Source organism: Trachurus trachurus (assembly GCF_905171665.1).
Source record: "Trachurus trachurus genome assembly, chromosome: 9".
Classification (NCBI taxonomy): Eukaryota; Metazoa; Chordata; class Actinopteri; order Carangiformes; family Carangidae; genus Trachurus; species Trachurus trachurus.
In genome coordinates this window covers 28,759,910-28,777,456 of record NC_139895.1, presented here as the reverse complement: position 1 = coordinate 28,777,456, position 17,547 = coordinate 28,759,910, and the positions used below count along the sequence as shown (strand labels likewise).

At 42.1% G+C, this 17,547-nt stretch overlaps 1 protein-coding gene across 2 annotated transcripts; it reads right to left on the bottom strand.

Moving 5' to 3' along the window:
• Positions 1–559: 559 nt before the first annotated feature.
• Positions 560–17,021, bottom strand: rassf2b (Ras association domain family member 2b). Of its 2 annotated transcripts, XM_083978309.1 has the most exons (11): positions 16,842–17,021; positions 13,435–13,480; positions 10,933–11,006; positions 9,993–10,068; positions 9,753–9,904; positions 8,559–8,674; positions 5,103–5,245; positions 4,687–4,840; positions 4,456–4,577; positions 4,254–4,351; positions 560–2,466 (listed from the first exon to the last, which is right to left on the bottom strand). In XM_083978309.1, exons 3-11 carry the CDS (start codon positions 10,983–10,985, stop codon positions 2,397–2,399), a joined length of 984 nt encoding a protein of 327 aa, XP_083834435.1. In that variant the 5' UTR covers positions 10,986–11,006; positions 13,435–13,480; positions 16,842–17,021; the 3' UTR covers positions 560–2,396. The 2 variants fall into 2 exon arrangements, with proteins under 2 accessions (XP_083834435.1, XP_083834434.1); XM_083978308.1 differs by lacking the exon at positions 16,842–17,021 and having other exon boundaries at positions 13,435–13,656.
• Between the last annotated feature and the right edge of the window lie 526 nt (positions 17,022–17,547).

Sequence of the window (17,547 nt, the reverse complement as noted above, 5' to 3'; positions counted from 1 at the left end):
AGTATACATCTAGCATTCTTAGAAATGTTGCTCCATTTCATAAAATAAACAACTCACCTGTTGAATGGAGAGGAAGCGGTGCAGCAGTTGAGATGATCGTCCTCTTCCTCTTCCACAAAGTGTGTGTGTGTCTGCGTCTCAGTCTCTCCGACGTCTGTGGGGAAGTGTGTTTCAGGGCCAGCCTGTTATCCTCCAGACAATCTTCATCAGGTGGAGTGGATCACTCTGATGCACACCTGCTCATTGGCTGGATGTAAGCTGCTGTACCACAAACACCACTCGTATAAATACCTGAGTGTGTTTCTATATTGGTCTAAATTATTTAACCCGCCCCCCCGAGTGAACACTTAACGAGCTCTCCCGAAGCTTCCACCATGACTGATGCTCACATGCCTTATTATACCATCTTTAATTATACAAGCTTTAAGCTTCATTATATAACACGCTCGGCTTTTAACCCACTGACCTGAACAAGACAGATGGAGACCACATGTAAACATCTCGTCAAGATCACTTTTATTATTAAATAACAATCATTGTATGAAAAAAAAGCCTACATTATCTAAGTAGTGGCATGAGTTCTGAACACTTTAAAGACTGACTTTCTTCATTATTTCATAAAAGACACAATACAAAAGCAGGCAAATCTCAAGTCACTAAAAATATAACATGCACACTTTCAGAACCACACACACATACACACACACACTTGATGACACAGTCCACTGTGTTTTGTGCCAGCAATTTCTCGAAAGGGGTGTTGAGAAACACTGAGCTGATGCTGTGTACACACACACACAGATTAAAGCAGACATATGCAAAGCTTTGTACACATGGAGGCAAACTGTGCTCTGCTTTGAAATGATCATTTAAAACATTCTCCATTAAACAGAATCAGTATAATTCACAGTCTTGTGGGATTTCACCTGTTTTGTGCTTCTTCCATTGTTCTTGGACGTAAGAGAGAAAAAAATCCACCCATGGATATTCTTCAATGAGGCTAAAGCCAACCAGGATCCTTTGTGTGAAGAATGATGCTAATGTTGTTAATCTGTCAGAGAGTATTTTACTGAGTTTCAAATCTCATTGTCATCTTACTTAAGGCAGCAACACAAGAACATTCAGACAATCAGTTACATTTAAAGGAATAGTTTGACATTTTGTAAAATATACTCCATTAGATTTCTTGCTGAGAGTTTGAAGATTGGTACAACTTTCATGTATTCACCTTCCAGCACTTCTGAAACATCACTAATCAAAACATCTTTGATTAATCTGCACTAAAGCAGAGGTGTAAAAGTAGTACGGTAGTTATTTTGATAACAGTCCTGTTTTTGTACTGATGTGTATTGTACAGAAGAAACGACACACAACATGTTAATTACTGAGCTTCACAGGTGCTGGAACATGGATTCTGTTACATTATTTAGGACACAGACTTTTCCATCATTATGCTAAACTGTGGTTAGCTAAGTGGCTGCTGGTGGCCTGATGTAACAGTTCTCTTAGCTTACTACACAACTACATGATGGAATGTATTTCACAAACTACTCCTTTAACTTCACTGGCTTTAACATTCAGTTCATATGCATGCAGAGAGAGGCAACTGTTGCTGATGGTACCAATGTAAACTAGTTATCTATTCACATGACCTATAAGAACCCCCTCAGCTGCACTAAGAAGAAGAGGCTCAATGTTATTCCTTCAGTTACAATATCTAACAAATTCTAAACCAGGGAGGACCATGAACGCACCACCAGGGACTGATGGTGTCAGGCCTTTGCTCCTGGTGGGGTCAGTTTAACTCTGATTCTTCCACAGCAGCTTTGTACTTTCAATCCCAAAGAATATCTGATGGGTTGTGTCTTTGTGCTTGGAGCAACCTTTAAAAAAGGCACTTTGCTGAGGGCATATATCATGATGTTTGTGCTTTCAATCCGTTTTGGGTATCAGTGTGCAGTCAGAAGACAGGACTTCACATTTTAGACTCATTCAGAAGTCCATTGCTGCAAAGACATTAAAATTGTCTAGAGGAACGTCTCTCTGTGTCTGCTGCACACGAGGACAGAGAAATATACAGAACAAAGCAGAGATGGAGTGATGGAGTTTGAGTACACTTTACAAAAGCTGCATGAGTCATGGCAACTCTCAAGACTATTGCTGACATCACACCTAACATGCACATAAGTCATGGCAGGTTGAAGTTTCCAGGTAGGTGGACTGACTGAATGATTTGAAGAAGACTCAGATGCAGGATTCAGAGGAGGAGGAGGATCACTGAGTGACATACATCAGGTGCAGCTTGTTGTCAGGCACAGCAGGGTGGAGGGTGTTGGACTCTGGAGACGGGTCGGGTCAGTTTGATGTGCTGGAGGGAGTTCCTCACCACCAGCCCGTCACATACACGTCGCCCCCTCTGGAAGACATCGGAGCTGTTTCTCTATTATACACCGCAGGTAGGTGTACCTGCAAGTACAGGGAGACAGAGGCACATGGGGGGTGAGGAGATGTCTGGGTTGGAGAATACACATTTAAAGGGATAGTTCAACATTTTGGCAAATTGGCCCATTGCCATAATCCCTATAGTTTTAGGAGTAGGCAAGCTATTTTTTAGAACGGCAGAGCAGAGCCGTGAGCTGCTCAGAGCTACGCTACGGAGGCTCATGGGATTTCTTGGTTTCCCTCATCAAACTCATCAGATACACAATCCAACAACTCCAAAACGCTCTGGTGGACAAGTTGTGACCTGCACATTCACCACGCTATGAGATAACGGAACGTTACGAGACCCAGTTGTTTTAGAGGTAAATTCATGCAAAACCAATGATGCACGTTCCCGTCGGGGGCAGTTTTTCAGCAAGCAGTCTCTGCATTTACCTGTAAAACAACTCTGTCTTTTTTTATTGGTTTTATTGGTCTAATTAACATTAACTACAAGCATAGGTCAGTAGGTCACAAGCTCTGTTTGATTTCACCACTGTACCATGACACCGTGTGTATGCGTGTGTGTGTTAAGTCATGGGAAATTTATTTTTCAAAAATAAATCGGCAGAGATCTTCTCATCAAAAACCAAAACCACAATGACCATGTTTCATGTTGAAAGCGTTTCTGCAACAGACTGAGAAGAAGAGAGGAACACTCTTCTACAGAGCTTCAATTGGACAAAATAAATTCAGCTGGATCTGAGCTGAGCCTGCGCACATTTACTCTATTTATCTATTCAGATTAGATCCTGGTCAGTAACATGGAGGAAACACATGAGGCTGTAATATTGCTATTTACAACACTTTGTTGTAATCTTATTGTGCAGTGATTTAGGGTTATATTGTTACTCCCCAGTCCCAGTGCCAAATATTGTCTGACTTCAGCTCATGGCAGGCTTGGGCAGAAAATCTAAATCATGCTATATACCAACCAAAAACCTCATGAAAGTTACCCTGGTCTGAGCTCTGTGTGTAGACGTTGGTGCAATAACATGACATCATCATGCACCACAGAGAGGATGGAAGCTGCTCAGCCTTCAACCACATTCACAGCTGAACTTCTGCTTTAACGGTAGTTTATAGAACGTCCTATCAGCTTCCTCTCAGTGTTTTGTCAGTGCCCTCCAACTTGTAAACTCTATTTTTCATAATTTTCAAAAATGGACTCAGTCGTTCATCAGTTCAAATTCAATCTAAGACTGTTCATTTAGAACAACGTCTATTTTCATGGGCTCTCAGCAATCAATTGTCAATCTCTTTTTTCCTGCTCCAAACTATTGTTCTTCGATTGGCCTTTAAATATCCCCCATCAGTCGACCTCTAATACATTTCATATAATCAGTGATGGGAATAACAGTGTTATAAAATAACGGTGTTACTAACAGCGCTATTTTTTTTCAGTAACAAGTATTCAAAAAAGTTACTTAAAATAAAATAATACACCTGTTAAAGTGTACGTTATAAACAAACAACGTCGAAAAAAAGACGTTTATCTGGAACTAACCAACTCACTCAGTATTCCTCCGTTCCAGATAAACAGGAGGTTATGGTTATGGTTGGGGGGTTGGGGAAGAGTTACTTTTCCTGGTAATTAGTTACTTTTATAATGTAGTACTTCAGTTACTAATTCATTTACTTTTTGGGGAAAGTAACTACTATAACTGATTACTTTTTTTTAAGTAACAAGCTCAACACTGCAAATAAAGTGCTTGTAACAGCAGGTAGAGGCAAGTTCTACATGATGAGGTGCGGTCTGCATCATCTTGTACCTTCTCCTGAGTTTCTGCACCTCTCTGTCCTCCTCCTCCTTCAGCTTGGTGATGAAGCTCTGCAGGACCGGCATCTCAAACTTGATATACTGCGCCACCTGGTGGAGGAGGAGAGAAACATCATGACAAAGCAGAAAAGAGGAGTGTCTCTACGTATCCCATTCCCAGCAGGTGTTATATTACAGTCAATGTGGTGATTTACATCGTATGTGACTTCTTCAACCAGATCTTCTTCCATGAGGAACACCTTGCAGACCTGCTCACATGGTCCCTGTATTATCCTCAGTCCCAGGGGATAATCGCTCCGCTTCAGCTTCACGCGCTCTGAAACATCCACCAATAACATATTGACTTGGACACATTCTATTTTGCTGGTAGAGCCAGAACAACCATTTCTAATGTTTCACCTGTAGAACAGGTAATTCACACTCACCTCCACTTGTATGGACAAGGTAGAGCGCAAAATCATCTGGGCTGTTCTCAATCTTAAACTTGTTGAGGAGGACTCGCAGCACCTGAGGCGTTCTCATGCAGCTGTTGATGCGAACATTAGTCACTGAGCCGAACGCAGGAGTAAACACTGCTGTCTGAGGGGAAGAGGGAAAATCAGTTACATGTCCTGTATACATTTATGAGTCTTCATTTTGGTACAGATTATTCACACATGCATGGGTTCTTTGTAGCAACACTTATATCCCCTAAGAAACAACCATAGGTCACACTCATTGGAAGAGGCAGGTGTGTGACTGATAATATTTTTTCAACTACTCCACACTGTGTTTTATGCAAAAATGCATTTACAGTGAGCATCTGTAGGAAAGCCCTGGACAGACAGGAGGCAGGCTTCACCTTATGGTTGTAGAAGTGTCCATTGATGGAGAAGCGATGGCGCCTGATCTTCCTCTGGTCGCTGGGCGAACGTCGCTGGCCCCGCCTCAACACCCCAGCATCACTCTTTGTCCTGAGCAGCTGGGAGGAGCTCTCACTGTCCTCTGAGCAAGCAACAAATTGTTTTGATTCATTTTTCATATTTACACAACACAACAAACATCCCATTCAGAAGAAGACAGTAAGACTCAAAAAATACATCATACTGTAAATACAAGTCTAAACTACAGACAAAATACTAATAGCAGAAATCAGACATACCCACCACCTATGTGGCCCAGACACTCTAAAATAATAATAATTTAAAAAAAAAGAAAAAAAGAAGAAGCTGCCCTGCAAAGTAAATCAAAGATGCTCTAATTTAAGGTGTGCCATCACCTCCTCTGCTCATTGTTAATGGGATGGCGGTCTGTGAACAGAATGCTATTGCTTTCCTTTGAATAATTCTTAGTGGTGCTTCCCCTGGTGTCACCCTAAAGATGGCTGTCGCGGGACTGGACTCTATATCTTTATTATAAATGGATGAGAAAGTTCTAAAACCTTTGGCCCAGAACTCTTTCAGCCTAGGGCAAGACCAGAACATGTGACATGTAGGCTGGCCCCGGTTTACACCTTGGACAAGTCGAGTCAGCCCCCTGATAAATTCTTGCCAGTTTGTCCCTTGATAAATGAAATCTGTGGAACACCTTCAACTGTATCAACCTGCGTCTAATTTAAGAAATCAACAATAACCTTCAATATTGGTTATCATCCAATGTTCTGACTGTTGTTTATGTGCTGGCAATCTTCTAAACAGGTGTGGATATCTTCAGTCATACTGACATCATGAGATTTAACATCACATATGCAAAGCTGGAAACAATATTTATATCATTTATATAACAAGATGAAGCAAATGTAAGTGTGTAGAGCTCCCGTTTTATTTTAAATCTAAGTTTAATGTTTTGATTCTAGGTAATGGAATTATACAATATGCTCTTTAAGAGCTTGCTATTTTGGAGATGAGGTTTCCACCCAGTAGTGATGGTGTACTTAAACAGTTGCAACCTGAAGTTTACATATAGTTGAATAGTGTTTGGCAGAACTGCCTTTCAACAGTTTAACTTGGGTCAAATGTTCTCGGCAGCCTTCCACAGGTTTCCCACAGTGTCAACTTTGTGGTCCTTCTTGTTCACACACACCTTTTCAACACCACCCACACAAGTTCTGTAGGGTGGGGGTCCGGGCTTTGAGATGGCCACTCCAACACTTTCACTTTGTTGTCCTTAAACCACTTTGCAACTAATTTGCTTAAAAGTTTGCTCATGATCATCGTCCATGTGAAAGACCCATCCACATCCCAGCTGTAACTATCTGGCCCATGTTTTGAGATGTTGCTTCACATGTGATTTTCTTTCCTCATGACTACATTGTGAAATGCTCCAGTCTCTCCTGCAGCAAAGCAGCCTCACAACATGATGCTGCCACCCCCTTACTTCATAATTCATAATTATGACCAAACAGTTTAATTTTTGTCTCTTCAGACCACAGGACACACTAAGATCTTTGTCCCCATGTGCAGCTGTAAACTGTCATCTGTCTTTTTCATGGTGTTTGTGGAGCAGTGGCCTTTCAGCTCATGTTGGTACAGAACTGGTTTTACTATAATGACACTCCAGTTACCAGTTTCAGCCTGTATCTTTACAAGTATTTTGCTGTTGTTCCTGGCATCTGGGAATTGTATCTAAAGATGAATCAGGCTTGAGAAGGTCCACAGTTCTTTTCCTGATGTTGTGGTTGTTTCTTTTGATTATCCCATGATGCTTTACACCCTTGTGTTTGAAAGAGCAACTTCAAATACTGTATATCCATAGCCTATCAGAAGCCTCTAATGTCAAACATCATCATGTGGAATCAAAGCTGTTTAAAGCCACAGTCAACCTGGTGTATGTAAACTTCTAACTTTGATGAAAGTAATTCAATAATTATCTGGCATTATTTTGACATTTCACAACAACAACAAAAATTGTGGATTGTAATTGGCCTCAACTTTACTGCCAGTAAGTGAATATGTCCTTATCTGAACTGGATGTAAACTTCTGGTTGCAACTGTAAGCAGCTGAGAAGAAGCGAACATATTAGTGGCCAGCAGTCACATTCAGTAGCTTATGTTCCACAAATAAAATAAGTTATTTCAGTTTAAAGGGATAGTTCACCCAAAATTCAAATTATACTCATTTTCTACTCACCCTCATGTCGACTAAGGGTTGGGAGAAGTTTTAGAGTCATCCGTGCCTTCTCTGAGTTACAGCGGGGCTCCGTGCAGCACTGCATGTCCATATGACGGTTGCGAACGGGCCTCACTTTTCTTCGTCCAAAAAGACACACCAAAAACCATCCAAATACCTCCATAGTGCTCGTCTGTAATGTCCCTCTTGTATTGAAGCCCCAGCATGAGAAATTGTTCTGAAAAAAATTAAATAAGTAGTGTTGCTCTGCTGGAATCTCGCACGATTTGCGGAGCCGTGAACTGGGTGTCGCTGCAAATCGCGCAAGATTTGGACGGACCAGGAAGAGCAGTGCTGGGCGCTTCCGCTACAAACAAGCTTAAAACATATACGTATTTAATTTTTTTCGGAACAATTTCTCGTGTTGGGGCTTCAATACAAGAGCGACATTACAGACGAGCACTATGGAGGTATTTGGATGGTTTTTGGTGTGTCTTTTTGGACGAAGAAAAGTGAGGCCCGTTCGCAACCGTCATATGGACATGCAGTGCTGCACCGAGCCCCCCTGTAACTCAGAGAAGGCACGAAGGACTCTGAAACTTCTCCCAGCCCTTAGTCGACATGAGGGTGAGTAGATAACGAGTGAAATTTGAATTTTGGGTGAACTATCCCTTTAAGGTCAGTACTTTAGTTTAGAGTATTTATTGTATTTTTTACACATTTTTATGTTTTACTAAATGTTCCTTTGCCTTTATCTATGTATTTTTAGAATAATCTTCTACATAAAGACTTTTTGGAGAAATGATTACATTTGAACTGTATGGTAACTTCACTGACCTTGATTGGCAGCATAAAAAAAAAGAAAAAAGAAAAATTAAAAAAAGTAAAGGATTCTTCTAATATCCTCCAATCATGGTTGAGGGTTGAAATTTAGAATTGCATTTAGAATTTAGAACCGCATGCTTAATTTAATTGACTTTAATAAACCTAATCAAAAGTTTCTGTTTTGTCTTTGCAATTGATTGGAAGAGAGAGGTTTTGCCTGAAGAAGGTCTAGCATCAAAACATTGCAGCCATTAAATATTTTACTTGAAGGTTTAACAGTGTGCAGGATTTTTATCTCTGCAACTGATGCAAAAGAGAAAAACCAAACAAACATTGATTTCATGTCCTCTAGACTACATCCTTATTAAGGCCAACAAAGTGTCACCTTCTGTCTCTTCTTCTGTCACACCGTTGTCATTGAGCTGGATGTCAGGCGGCGTCACCTCCACCGTGGGCGGGCTCTGCTCCGTCATCTGTTGACCATCTGTGCTGTTGGGGGAGCTGTAAAAAGGAAGCAAGAGAATGGGGCTGAACCAACTGAAGAAGAAGAAGAAGAAGAAGAAGAAGAAGAAGAAGAAGAAGAAGAAGAAGAAGAAGAAGAAGAAGAAGAAGAAGAAGAAGAAGAAGAAGAGGAAGAAGAAGAAGAAGAGCACAGCCAGGACACTTTGTACCTTTAAGTTATTATATTACACTGTAAGGGAAGGCAAGTACCAGTGCTAAAAAAGTACAATTATTGATGACAACAGTGTTAGAACAAAGAGTTTAATTTTAGCAACATCACCGCATCAAATACTGATACAGGGCGGAGTCTCACTTCCTGCTGAGAAACCAAGAGGCCGCAGTTTGTTCCACACAGTGTGCATACATCAGATCGTCACATCCCTGCTGCTCAGCTTCAGCAGTGACAGCTGCTTCTCTCTGCTTCTCTCTGCTGCTGCTGCAGTCAGTGTGTATGTGTGGGAGATGAGATGCCAGGATCTGTGAGTCATTTTCAATCTTCTGGATCTGTGTAAACTTGTGTATTATCCAAACCTGATAACCAGTCTGGCTAACACTGATAACAGCATCCAACCTCACACAATGCAACCTGTACCGAGTGGCAGAGAGCTACAGTTATGGCTATCTGTCTAATAAAATCACCTCTACAGCTGAGGTTACAGGTCATTTAGACTAAATGTCATGTTTGTGTCCTTGCTGATCCCTAGTTGATGAAGACTGGTGGATCTGTTGTTGTTTTGGGGTTTATTTTAGGAGAGCTGAAAGCAGGGCTAATGACACACACTGACCTGGGAAAGCTTTGGGATAAATCCAAAACTGAGCCAGCCGTGTGGATTAAAGGGATCACTTTTTTTTATGGACCGTTTCCAATTTATATGTTATTGAGAATTTCAAAAGCCTGTGAATTTGCAAGGAATTAAACCTGCAGTAAAAGATCATGTCAAAACATAATGAGGTTCTTTCTAGAAAGGTTAAGAACAAATGACAAACTAGACAAAATCTATATCTGCCCTGGTTGACCTGGTGTCTATCACCAATTCCGGTCAGTGAGGTGTAACTGGATCTAGTCTGCATCTCTTACTCTTGACTGTCCAGATTACAGCCCGAGTGCCAGGACGTGGAGGAGGGGGGTGGTCGGATCCGCTCGTGGTCATCCTGCATCTGAAGCCTGATTGGCCGCCGCAGACCCCAGAAGATATTTAGCAATCCCTCGACAATTAGCTCCCCCTCTTCCTGTTGGGAGAGAGGACAAGAACAACCATCAGTGCACACGCACACACACACACATCATTATCATTAACATATCATTGTAAATACTCACCTCTCTGTGTCTAAGCTGTAGATTTTGCCCTTCATAGTAGAGGTTGTACGTCTTCAGATGGGATAGGATTGTTGCCCTGGAAACAAAAATGGTATATCGCTAAAAAAAGAAATGCTGAGACAACTCACTCCTCCATGTGTCCATCACTGGTGACTATTTTCCACAGCAGCAGAATATGAAGAGTTTGAAAATCATGAGCTGGATGTGAGGATGCAACACACCACCGTCACCATGTCATGATATTATTATTATTATAACCTTTATTTATTCTCGAGAGACATTGAGGTTGCCCTCATTTTCAAAGTCGTCGAGTTTACAACGCAGTTAAAAATATTGACAGTGGTTACAGTCATATAAAAACTAACTCTTGTGTTTACCCTCACTCTGCTTGTTATGCACTTGCATGACATAAGATATTAAAGGGATAGTTCAACATTTTGGCAAATTGGCCCATTGCCAATCCCTATAGTCATAGCAGTAGGTTTGTTACCTTTAATTGTCGGTGCAAGCTATTTTTAGAACGGTGGAGCAGAGCCGCAAGCTGCTCAGAGCTACGCTACGGAGGCTAATGGGATTTCTTTGTTTCTCTCATCAAACTCATCAAATACTCTCTGCATTTACCTCGAAAACAACTCTATCTTGTAACGTTCCGTTATTATCTCTGTATTTGATGAGTTTGATGAGGGAAACCAAGAAATCCCATTAGCCTCTGTAGCTTAGAGCAGCTTGCGACTCTGCTCCGGCGTTCTAAAAATAGCTTGCACCGACAATTAAAGGTAATGAACCAACTCCTAAAACGATAGGGATTATGGCAATGGGCCAATTTGCCAAAATCTTGAACTATCCCTTTAAAGGTTGTCGTGACAGTTTGGCAGAGGCTTGACTACAACTGTATGTTTATGCACATGTGACTAACAGTGGTTTGTTTATTCATCCTTACTTGCTGACGAACTTGTTCTCTCCGATGGGAACCCCGTCCTGTGTATCATCCATGTTCAGTCAGCATGAGAGGAGCTGAGAGACAAAGAAGCAACACAGAGTTCATAACTCCCATCCATCCCACTCAGTCTCATGACTCCTCATGACCAGCAGCGAGAGAGAGAGCAGCTTGGAGAGGAGGAGAGCCTCAGCAGGAAGAGGAGGAGCAACTCTGGCTCCAGACACACAACAATAACAACAGATCACATCCACTTTCCTGTCAACTACTCCCTTCAACACGCACACCAACTGATAGTTACACACCATGTGTGTCTCCAGACAATCCACACATGTGCTGTGTGATGGATGAAGACAGCTGATCTTCATCCTCTCTGCTCCTTTCTTACAATATATTCACTTTTCACTGTCGTCTTTTTACCACTGTGCTTCTGTTAGTCTCCTTTTTTACACATAAACACTCCTAAACACACAGAAACACACACGCAGCTGCATGAATGGCACTCTGCCATCATCCTGAAGCGCCTTCCTTCCTGCTTTGCTGAATGAGTGAGTGTGTGAGTGTGTGTGTGTCTTTGTGTGTCTACAGAGGAGGAAGAAGGAGATGAACAGGTGCAGGACACATGGGCCACCTGCTGCATCAAATTATTTCAGCTTCTTATACAGTTATATCTGAGCATGTGACTGGCACCACTATCTATCTATCTATCTATCTATCTATCTATCTATCTATCTATCTATCTATCTATCTATCTATCTATCTATCTATCTATCTATAGACAGACAGACAGACAGACACCGTAGATAAATAGACAGACAGACAGATGTAATTAAGATTCTTGCCATATCAATCTGGACATGTGACTCTAGTGTTGGTCTATAGGCAACCATGTTGGTCTAGGAAATATCCCAACAATTATTGGCTGGATTGATCTACATTTATTTTTTAATCAACATTTATGGTCTGTAAAGGATGTAGCCCACTGTTTTTAGCAATCCCCTGAATCATCTTCTAGCACCAGCATGAGGCTGAAATAGTTGGCTCTTAGCCAGCTGTCTTGGCAGCGATTGGATGGATTACTATGAAACTTGAATCAGTGCCCAGAAGATGATCCTGATTACGCTGATGATCCGCTGCCAACATGATGTTCACTTTTTGTGGTTTTAAATGCAAAGTCAAGGAACGCAACTACTAATTAATGATCGGAACAGGATTTCGCCCCCGCGTCTTTGTGATGATTATCAAAATAACTGGCAGATATTTGATGTGAATCCACATACTCATCGATCAACCAACTGTCTCAGCTCGAGAATCATCTCAGCAATTTTTTCCAACAACTTGTAATGATCTTGACCATCTGTATTTTCATCAAGGGCCATAATTAGGTCAAAAATTCCCATCAGCCTTAGCTGTATTACTAATAAGCAAATGTTAGATTGTTATTAGGTTATGCTAAGATTGTTAACAGGGTAACTATTACACCTACCACCAGCCGGTTAGCATTTTTCACTCTGACCACAATATATGTTTCTATAATCATAGAAAAAACATCACTGTACAATAGCACCCAGTTGCTAGCACGGCCTTAGTCTCAGGGCTGAAATGGGACTGGGCCTAAGAGTCTGAGTTTACCTCTGGGGTAGGGGTGATTTTCTTTGCGATTAAGGTAACCAGTATATGAAGTGGTAGATTCTTTTAACCTGTTTATGTTGTGTAACCTGATTTGACAAAGCAAAATTAAAGGGATACTTCACCCAAAAGCAATTACAGAGAACTTTTGGAGTGATCAAAACACTTTTGGAGTTCCAGGGGGGGTCCGGCTGGCAACGGATTTTCATATAACGGCGGCGGATAGAGCTCACTTTTGAATCATCCAAAACACACACTATGAAACATCCAGATACCTCCATACTGCTCGTCCGTACTGACCCAAGTGTCCTGAAGCCGCCACATGAAAAAGTTGTTCGGAAAAAATTAATGTGATCTCTGTTTTTATCCTTGTTGTAGTAGCTCCCAGTGGCTGTTGATGTTTGTACACATGTGCGAGATTTGCTGTGAGATGTTAGTACGGACGAGCAGTATGGAGGTATTTGGATGTTTCGTAGTGTGTGTTTTGGACGAAAAACTGAGCACTATCTGCTGCGATTATATGAAAATCCATTGCCAGCCGAACCCTCCCTGGAACTCCAAAAGCGTTTTGATTCTGAAAGTTCTCCAAACCTTTCCTTGGCATGACGATGAGTAGGAAATTGATGAATTATCAATTTTGGGTGAACTATCCCTTTACGTAAGCGGTAAATGGACTAAAATATGTTGCTGCCCTTTCTGTTCCTAAATCTAAAGCCTTCTCTCCTACGACACGGTCTCTGTTCAGTTGACGCAGCAGCCAGCCAGTGTGTCTTTAACACAGCAACTACCCAAACATCAATACTGAATCTCAGAGACACACACCTGCCAAACGGGTAATGATGCAACAGCCTGCGGCGAGAGAACAGTCGATCTTACCGTGGTGAAGACGCTGTGATCTTGTTGAGTCACCGGCGAGAGGGAGCTGCAGATGTGGAGACAGAGATCCAGAGATTAGACGGGTAGATTCAGTACGTATCCTCAGGTAGGAGCAGTGTTGTCACTCAGGTAGCGATTTCAAACGGCCCTCTAGGGTCTTTTTCTTGTCAGCGTGACGGCCGACAGACGGGGAAGAGTGGGGGAGTTTAAAGGAAGCACTCCCCTTCCGTTAAATGGCTTCCTCCTTTACTCAGTCAGTCACACAGGAAACTGACACTAACCCTGAACGCAGCCCGAAACTTCCTCAATTCAAGCAGCACGCATGAGTTATTATCATGTACACCCAATCAGTTAACACACACAAGCACGGCTAGAAAATCTGACCTCCCGCCGGCGCACAAACAATGACCACCACAGACTTTATCACACTCCCATCCAACACAACCACAACTGTTGACTGTAAACAAAGATGTTCAGAGTCAGAGTAATGATAACTAACATGAAGCTGTCAATCTCTGAAACACGCGTGCCCAGTTATTGTGAACATATTAAATATTAAAACAGCAATCAGCCCAACCCCAGCCAAGCTCTATCAATATTTCATCACCTATATTAGCCACCACTGACCCCACACAATAGGAATCATTAGCCTTTAATAGTGCAGTCACGGTCAAGGCCAGCCATGCTTGTAGCTTCATTAACACATGATGCCAGTGGTGTGAGACAGAGATATAAACCAAGACAACACTGTGAGTGTCAGGCAAATCAATGGGAACTCTGAGTCAGCTAAAATACCATCGGATCCCTCGCTGATGATTACTTCAGGTTCCTGAAAGTAAGATCAAATCAGACATCACAACTTTAAACGAGCATCACGTCATTACTGTTTAGCTTTTCCTGTTGGTGGGAAAGTTTGCAGAAAAAATAAACCTGTTTAGTTTTAGTAAATGTGTTTGTTTTCTTCTGGGAGACACCTCAGTGCAATATTGATGTCATTCATTGTATCGCTGTGACGAAGCCTCATGTTTCCCAGCTGTAAAGGCTTCATTACAGTTGACTCTGCTCCATTTCAAAACATACTAGATGATCTTTCCAATACCTCTCTGTAGAGTGAAAACCAACATGGAAACCATGAACAAAAATAATAAACTTTTGTCCAGACACAAGTATGTTTACACAAACTGTGCTGAAATACAAAGTTAATATGGTTTGACTGTGAAACAATTAAACCACCTCATGAACCTCTATGGGCTATTAGGACTGGAATGGTTATCTTATTTATCCTAGAGCACATGGTGGCATAATTACATGTCTGTTTCGTACAGCCAAGAGTACAACAGCCAAACATATTCCCATTATGATGTAATATGTTTGAAAAATGATTGATCGATTTTCAAAATAATTTTCTTTGATAGATTAATTGACTTATTGTTGTAGCTCCAACAGAACCGCATTCTAGTTGCGAAAGGACTTCATCTCTGTGGAAATGATCCGTAGGTGCCAGAAAGCTGTCTCAGCTTTTTGTTTGGAGGCCAACAGCAGCATAGAAAAGCAGCCAGGCTGACCCACAGCTGACCCAGTCCTGTTTCAGATCACACAGCTCCTCTCTGTGCTGGTCTGGACAACAACTCCAATGTAAACCTCATTGACTCCCTGAAATCCCCTGTGCCTCATTAGACGGTCGGCGAATCCTCAGCATCCATCCATCTCTCTCTCCCTCTCTCTGTTTCCTTATGTATGGTTTCCTGACGGCTTCATCTGCTCAGTTGTTTCATACCACAGTAACTCAGTTTATTAGCTAGCCAATTCTGATTAGGAAATTCTTTCCGCTATCTGACTGTTTTTCCCATTCGGCTTGCTCCTCTGTGAAGCCATCCACTGTGCTATTAAAACGCATGACCACAACTTCCTGACTTTTTTCCCCCTCAATCCCTCCCCACAGTTGTGTTCTGTTGTCCCGTTGCCTCTGAACACCCTCTGTCAAAGGCTTTGGCTGAAACAGACCATGAATAGCTCCAAACCTCCTTTTCTCCTCCTCACTTCCAAACCCACCACCAACACACCAGCAGCCTCCACAGTAGCCTACTACTTCCCCGTCTCACTATTGTCACCATTGTCATAGCAACACTAAAAACATCTGAGCTCCAGAAACTAGTATCCCACAACACTGAGCCAAAAATAGTGTACGTGTGTTTGTCTCTCCTGCTCCTTCTCAGGCGTACTGAGGTTGTTGGAATACGTCGCCACAGCTCGATACAGATTTAAATATGGCTCCTTGATTTTCAACATCAAACCGGAGCTATTCCTGCATCCTGTCCCTTTATCTCTTTGAAACTACTCCGATAATCAATCGTCACTCAAGTAATCTTTCAAGCACAAAACAGTACACAGTAACAGTGAATGGTTCAAGCTTTTTAAATGCTTTTCTTCGTCTAATATGAAAGTAAACTGAATATCTTTGAATTAGCAGTTTGTAAGAGGTTACAATGGCTCTAGGAACTTGTGATAGGCATTTTATTTGCTTTTAATTGAGAATATGATTATTGGATCAATGAATAGGGACAAGAACTATCAGATTAGGTCCACAAATGTAAATCTAATGCAACAACATGGAATCATTTCTTCCTTCAAAGTTATCATGGTTCAGTTTTTGTTTAAACTGTTTCAAAGAGATGTTAATTCAACTTTATGATGATTTCAGAGCCTGGGTGTAGCTTGATGTTGAATTGTTGTAGCCTACTGTTTTTAACCTTTTGTCCGTCCCCCCTTTACATCAACATGGGTCGACTAAACATTGGAAAAGGACTGCAGTGTTGAAACCATATGTCTCTGAGACAGTTACAATAAAGGATTAAAGGTTAAATAACGGTTTTATTATATGACTGTTCTATTAGTTTTAGTTGAGCGTGTTGTATGCTCTGACAGCTGAGTGCACATCACAAGGCAAAAACATTAGGTATGCACTTTTTGGCAGAGGGTCTGTCTCCCAGCTCTCCCCCTGTCTGGCCAGCATTATGTTGTCCTGAGAGGAATCTTAACTGTGCTTGTTATGTAACCGCTTTTTATTAAAACACAGCTGCAGTCCACACGCCCAGACACAGACAGACCACATGTGATAACGCACAGATCATCTCTCATCTTCTGTTCAACATTTGGTTCAACATTGGGCCGTCATGTAAAGTGCTACAGAACATGGCACACACCACTGCACGTCAACTACACGCGCCTCCCGTGTCTTATATCAGACATTCTCCGTCTAGATGTGTGTGGGCGTTTTAGTATGTGATGTTGTCAGAGCGGTATCTATCTAGTCTTCTGTCGGTACGAACAGTCAGTCACATATCAAACTACACCCAGTCACACACAGCGCCACATTTCACCCACAGACATCACGACCATCAGCCTACTTAGCTACACCGACGCTTCTGTGAGATTCCTGCCGACTTTTGGAGCTGCTCCCACGGCTCACCAAACCCAGGGACGCAGGCTCTTCGGTTCCTCTCCCGGTCCTGTCCGTTAACGGTGGGAAACTCCTCGGCTAAACTCGTCCGCTCACCGGCCGTACGAACGAAACAATCACTTGGGCGCGTGCATCCACCACCGGGCTGATAGGGGGAAGAGGAGGAGGAGGAGCGCGAGGAGGGCGCGAGGGGTCCATCTGTTGTGGCGGAGCTCGCGCACAAGCTCGCGGCACAGCAAACCTCGGGGCCCAGCCGACAGCCAATCAGAGGCCGACCCCGACGCCCCCTTTGTTCGCGCTGAATGAAAACATGAAAACAATGGAAGAGCCGCTGGAGAATCAGTCAGTCATGATGAGTAGCCTGCTCAATGGAAGCTCATAGGAGGGAAAATCCGGATAAAGCTACATGACGCGTTTGAGTGTCAAAATGTCAAACTCTCACGTCCCATTGACAACTTCCATGTGGCTAGGAAAGCTCATTTCAACCAGGACCTATAGAAAATAATATTTAATCATCAATTTCCCCAGCTGTTTCTGCACTAATTACAAAAATATTTGCTACTAGATCTATTTAGCTATGGTATTCTGCTGTATTTCATTACTCATATAATTGTGAGTGTTAATTGTACTAAATGTTGTAAGACACCTGGGCA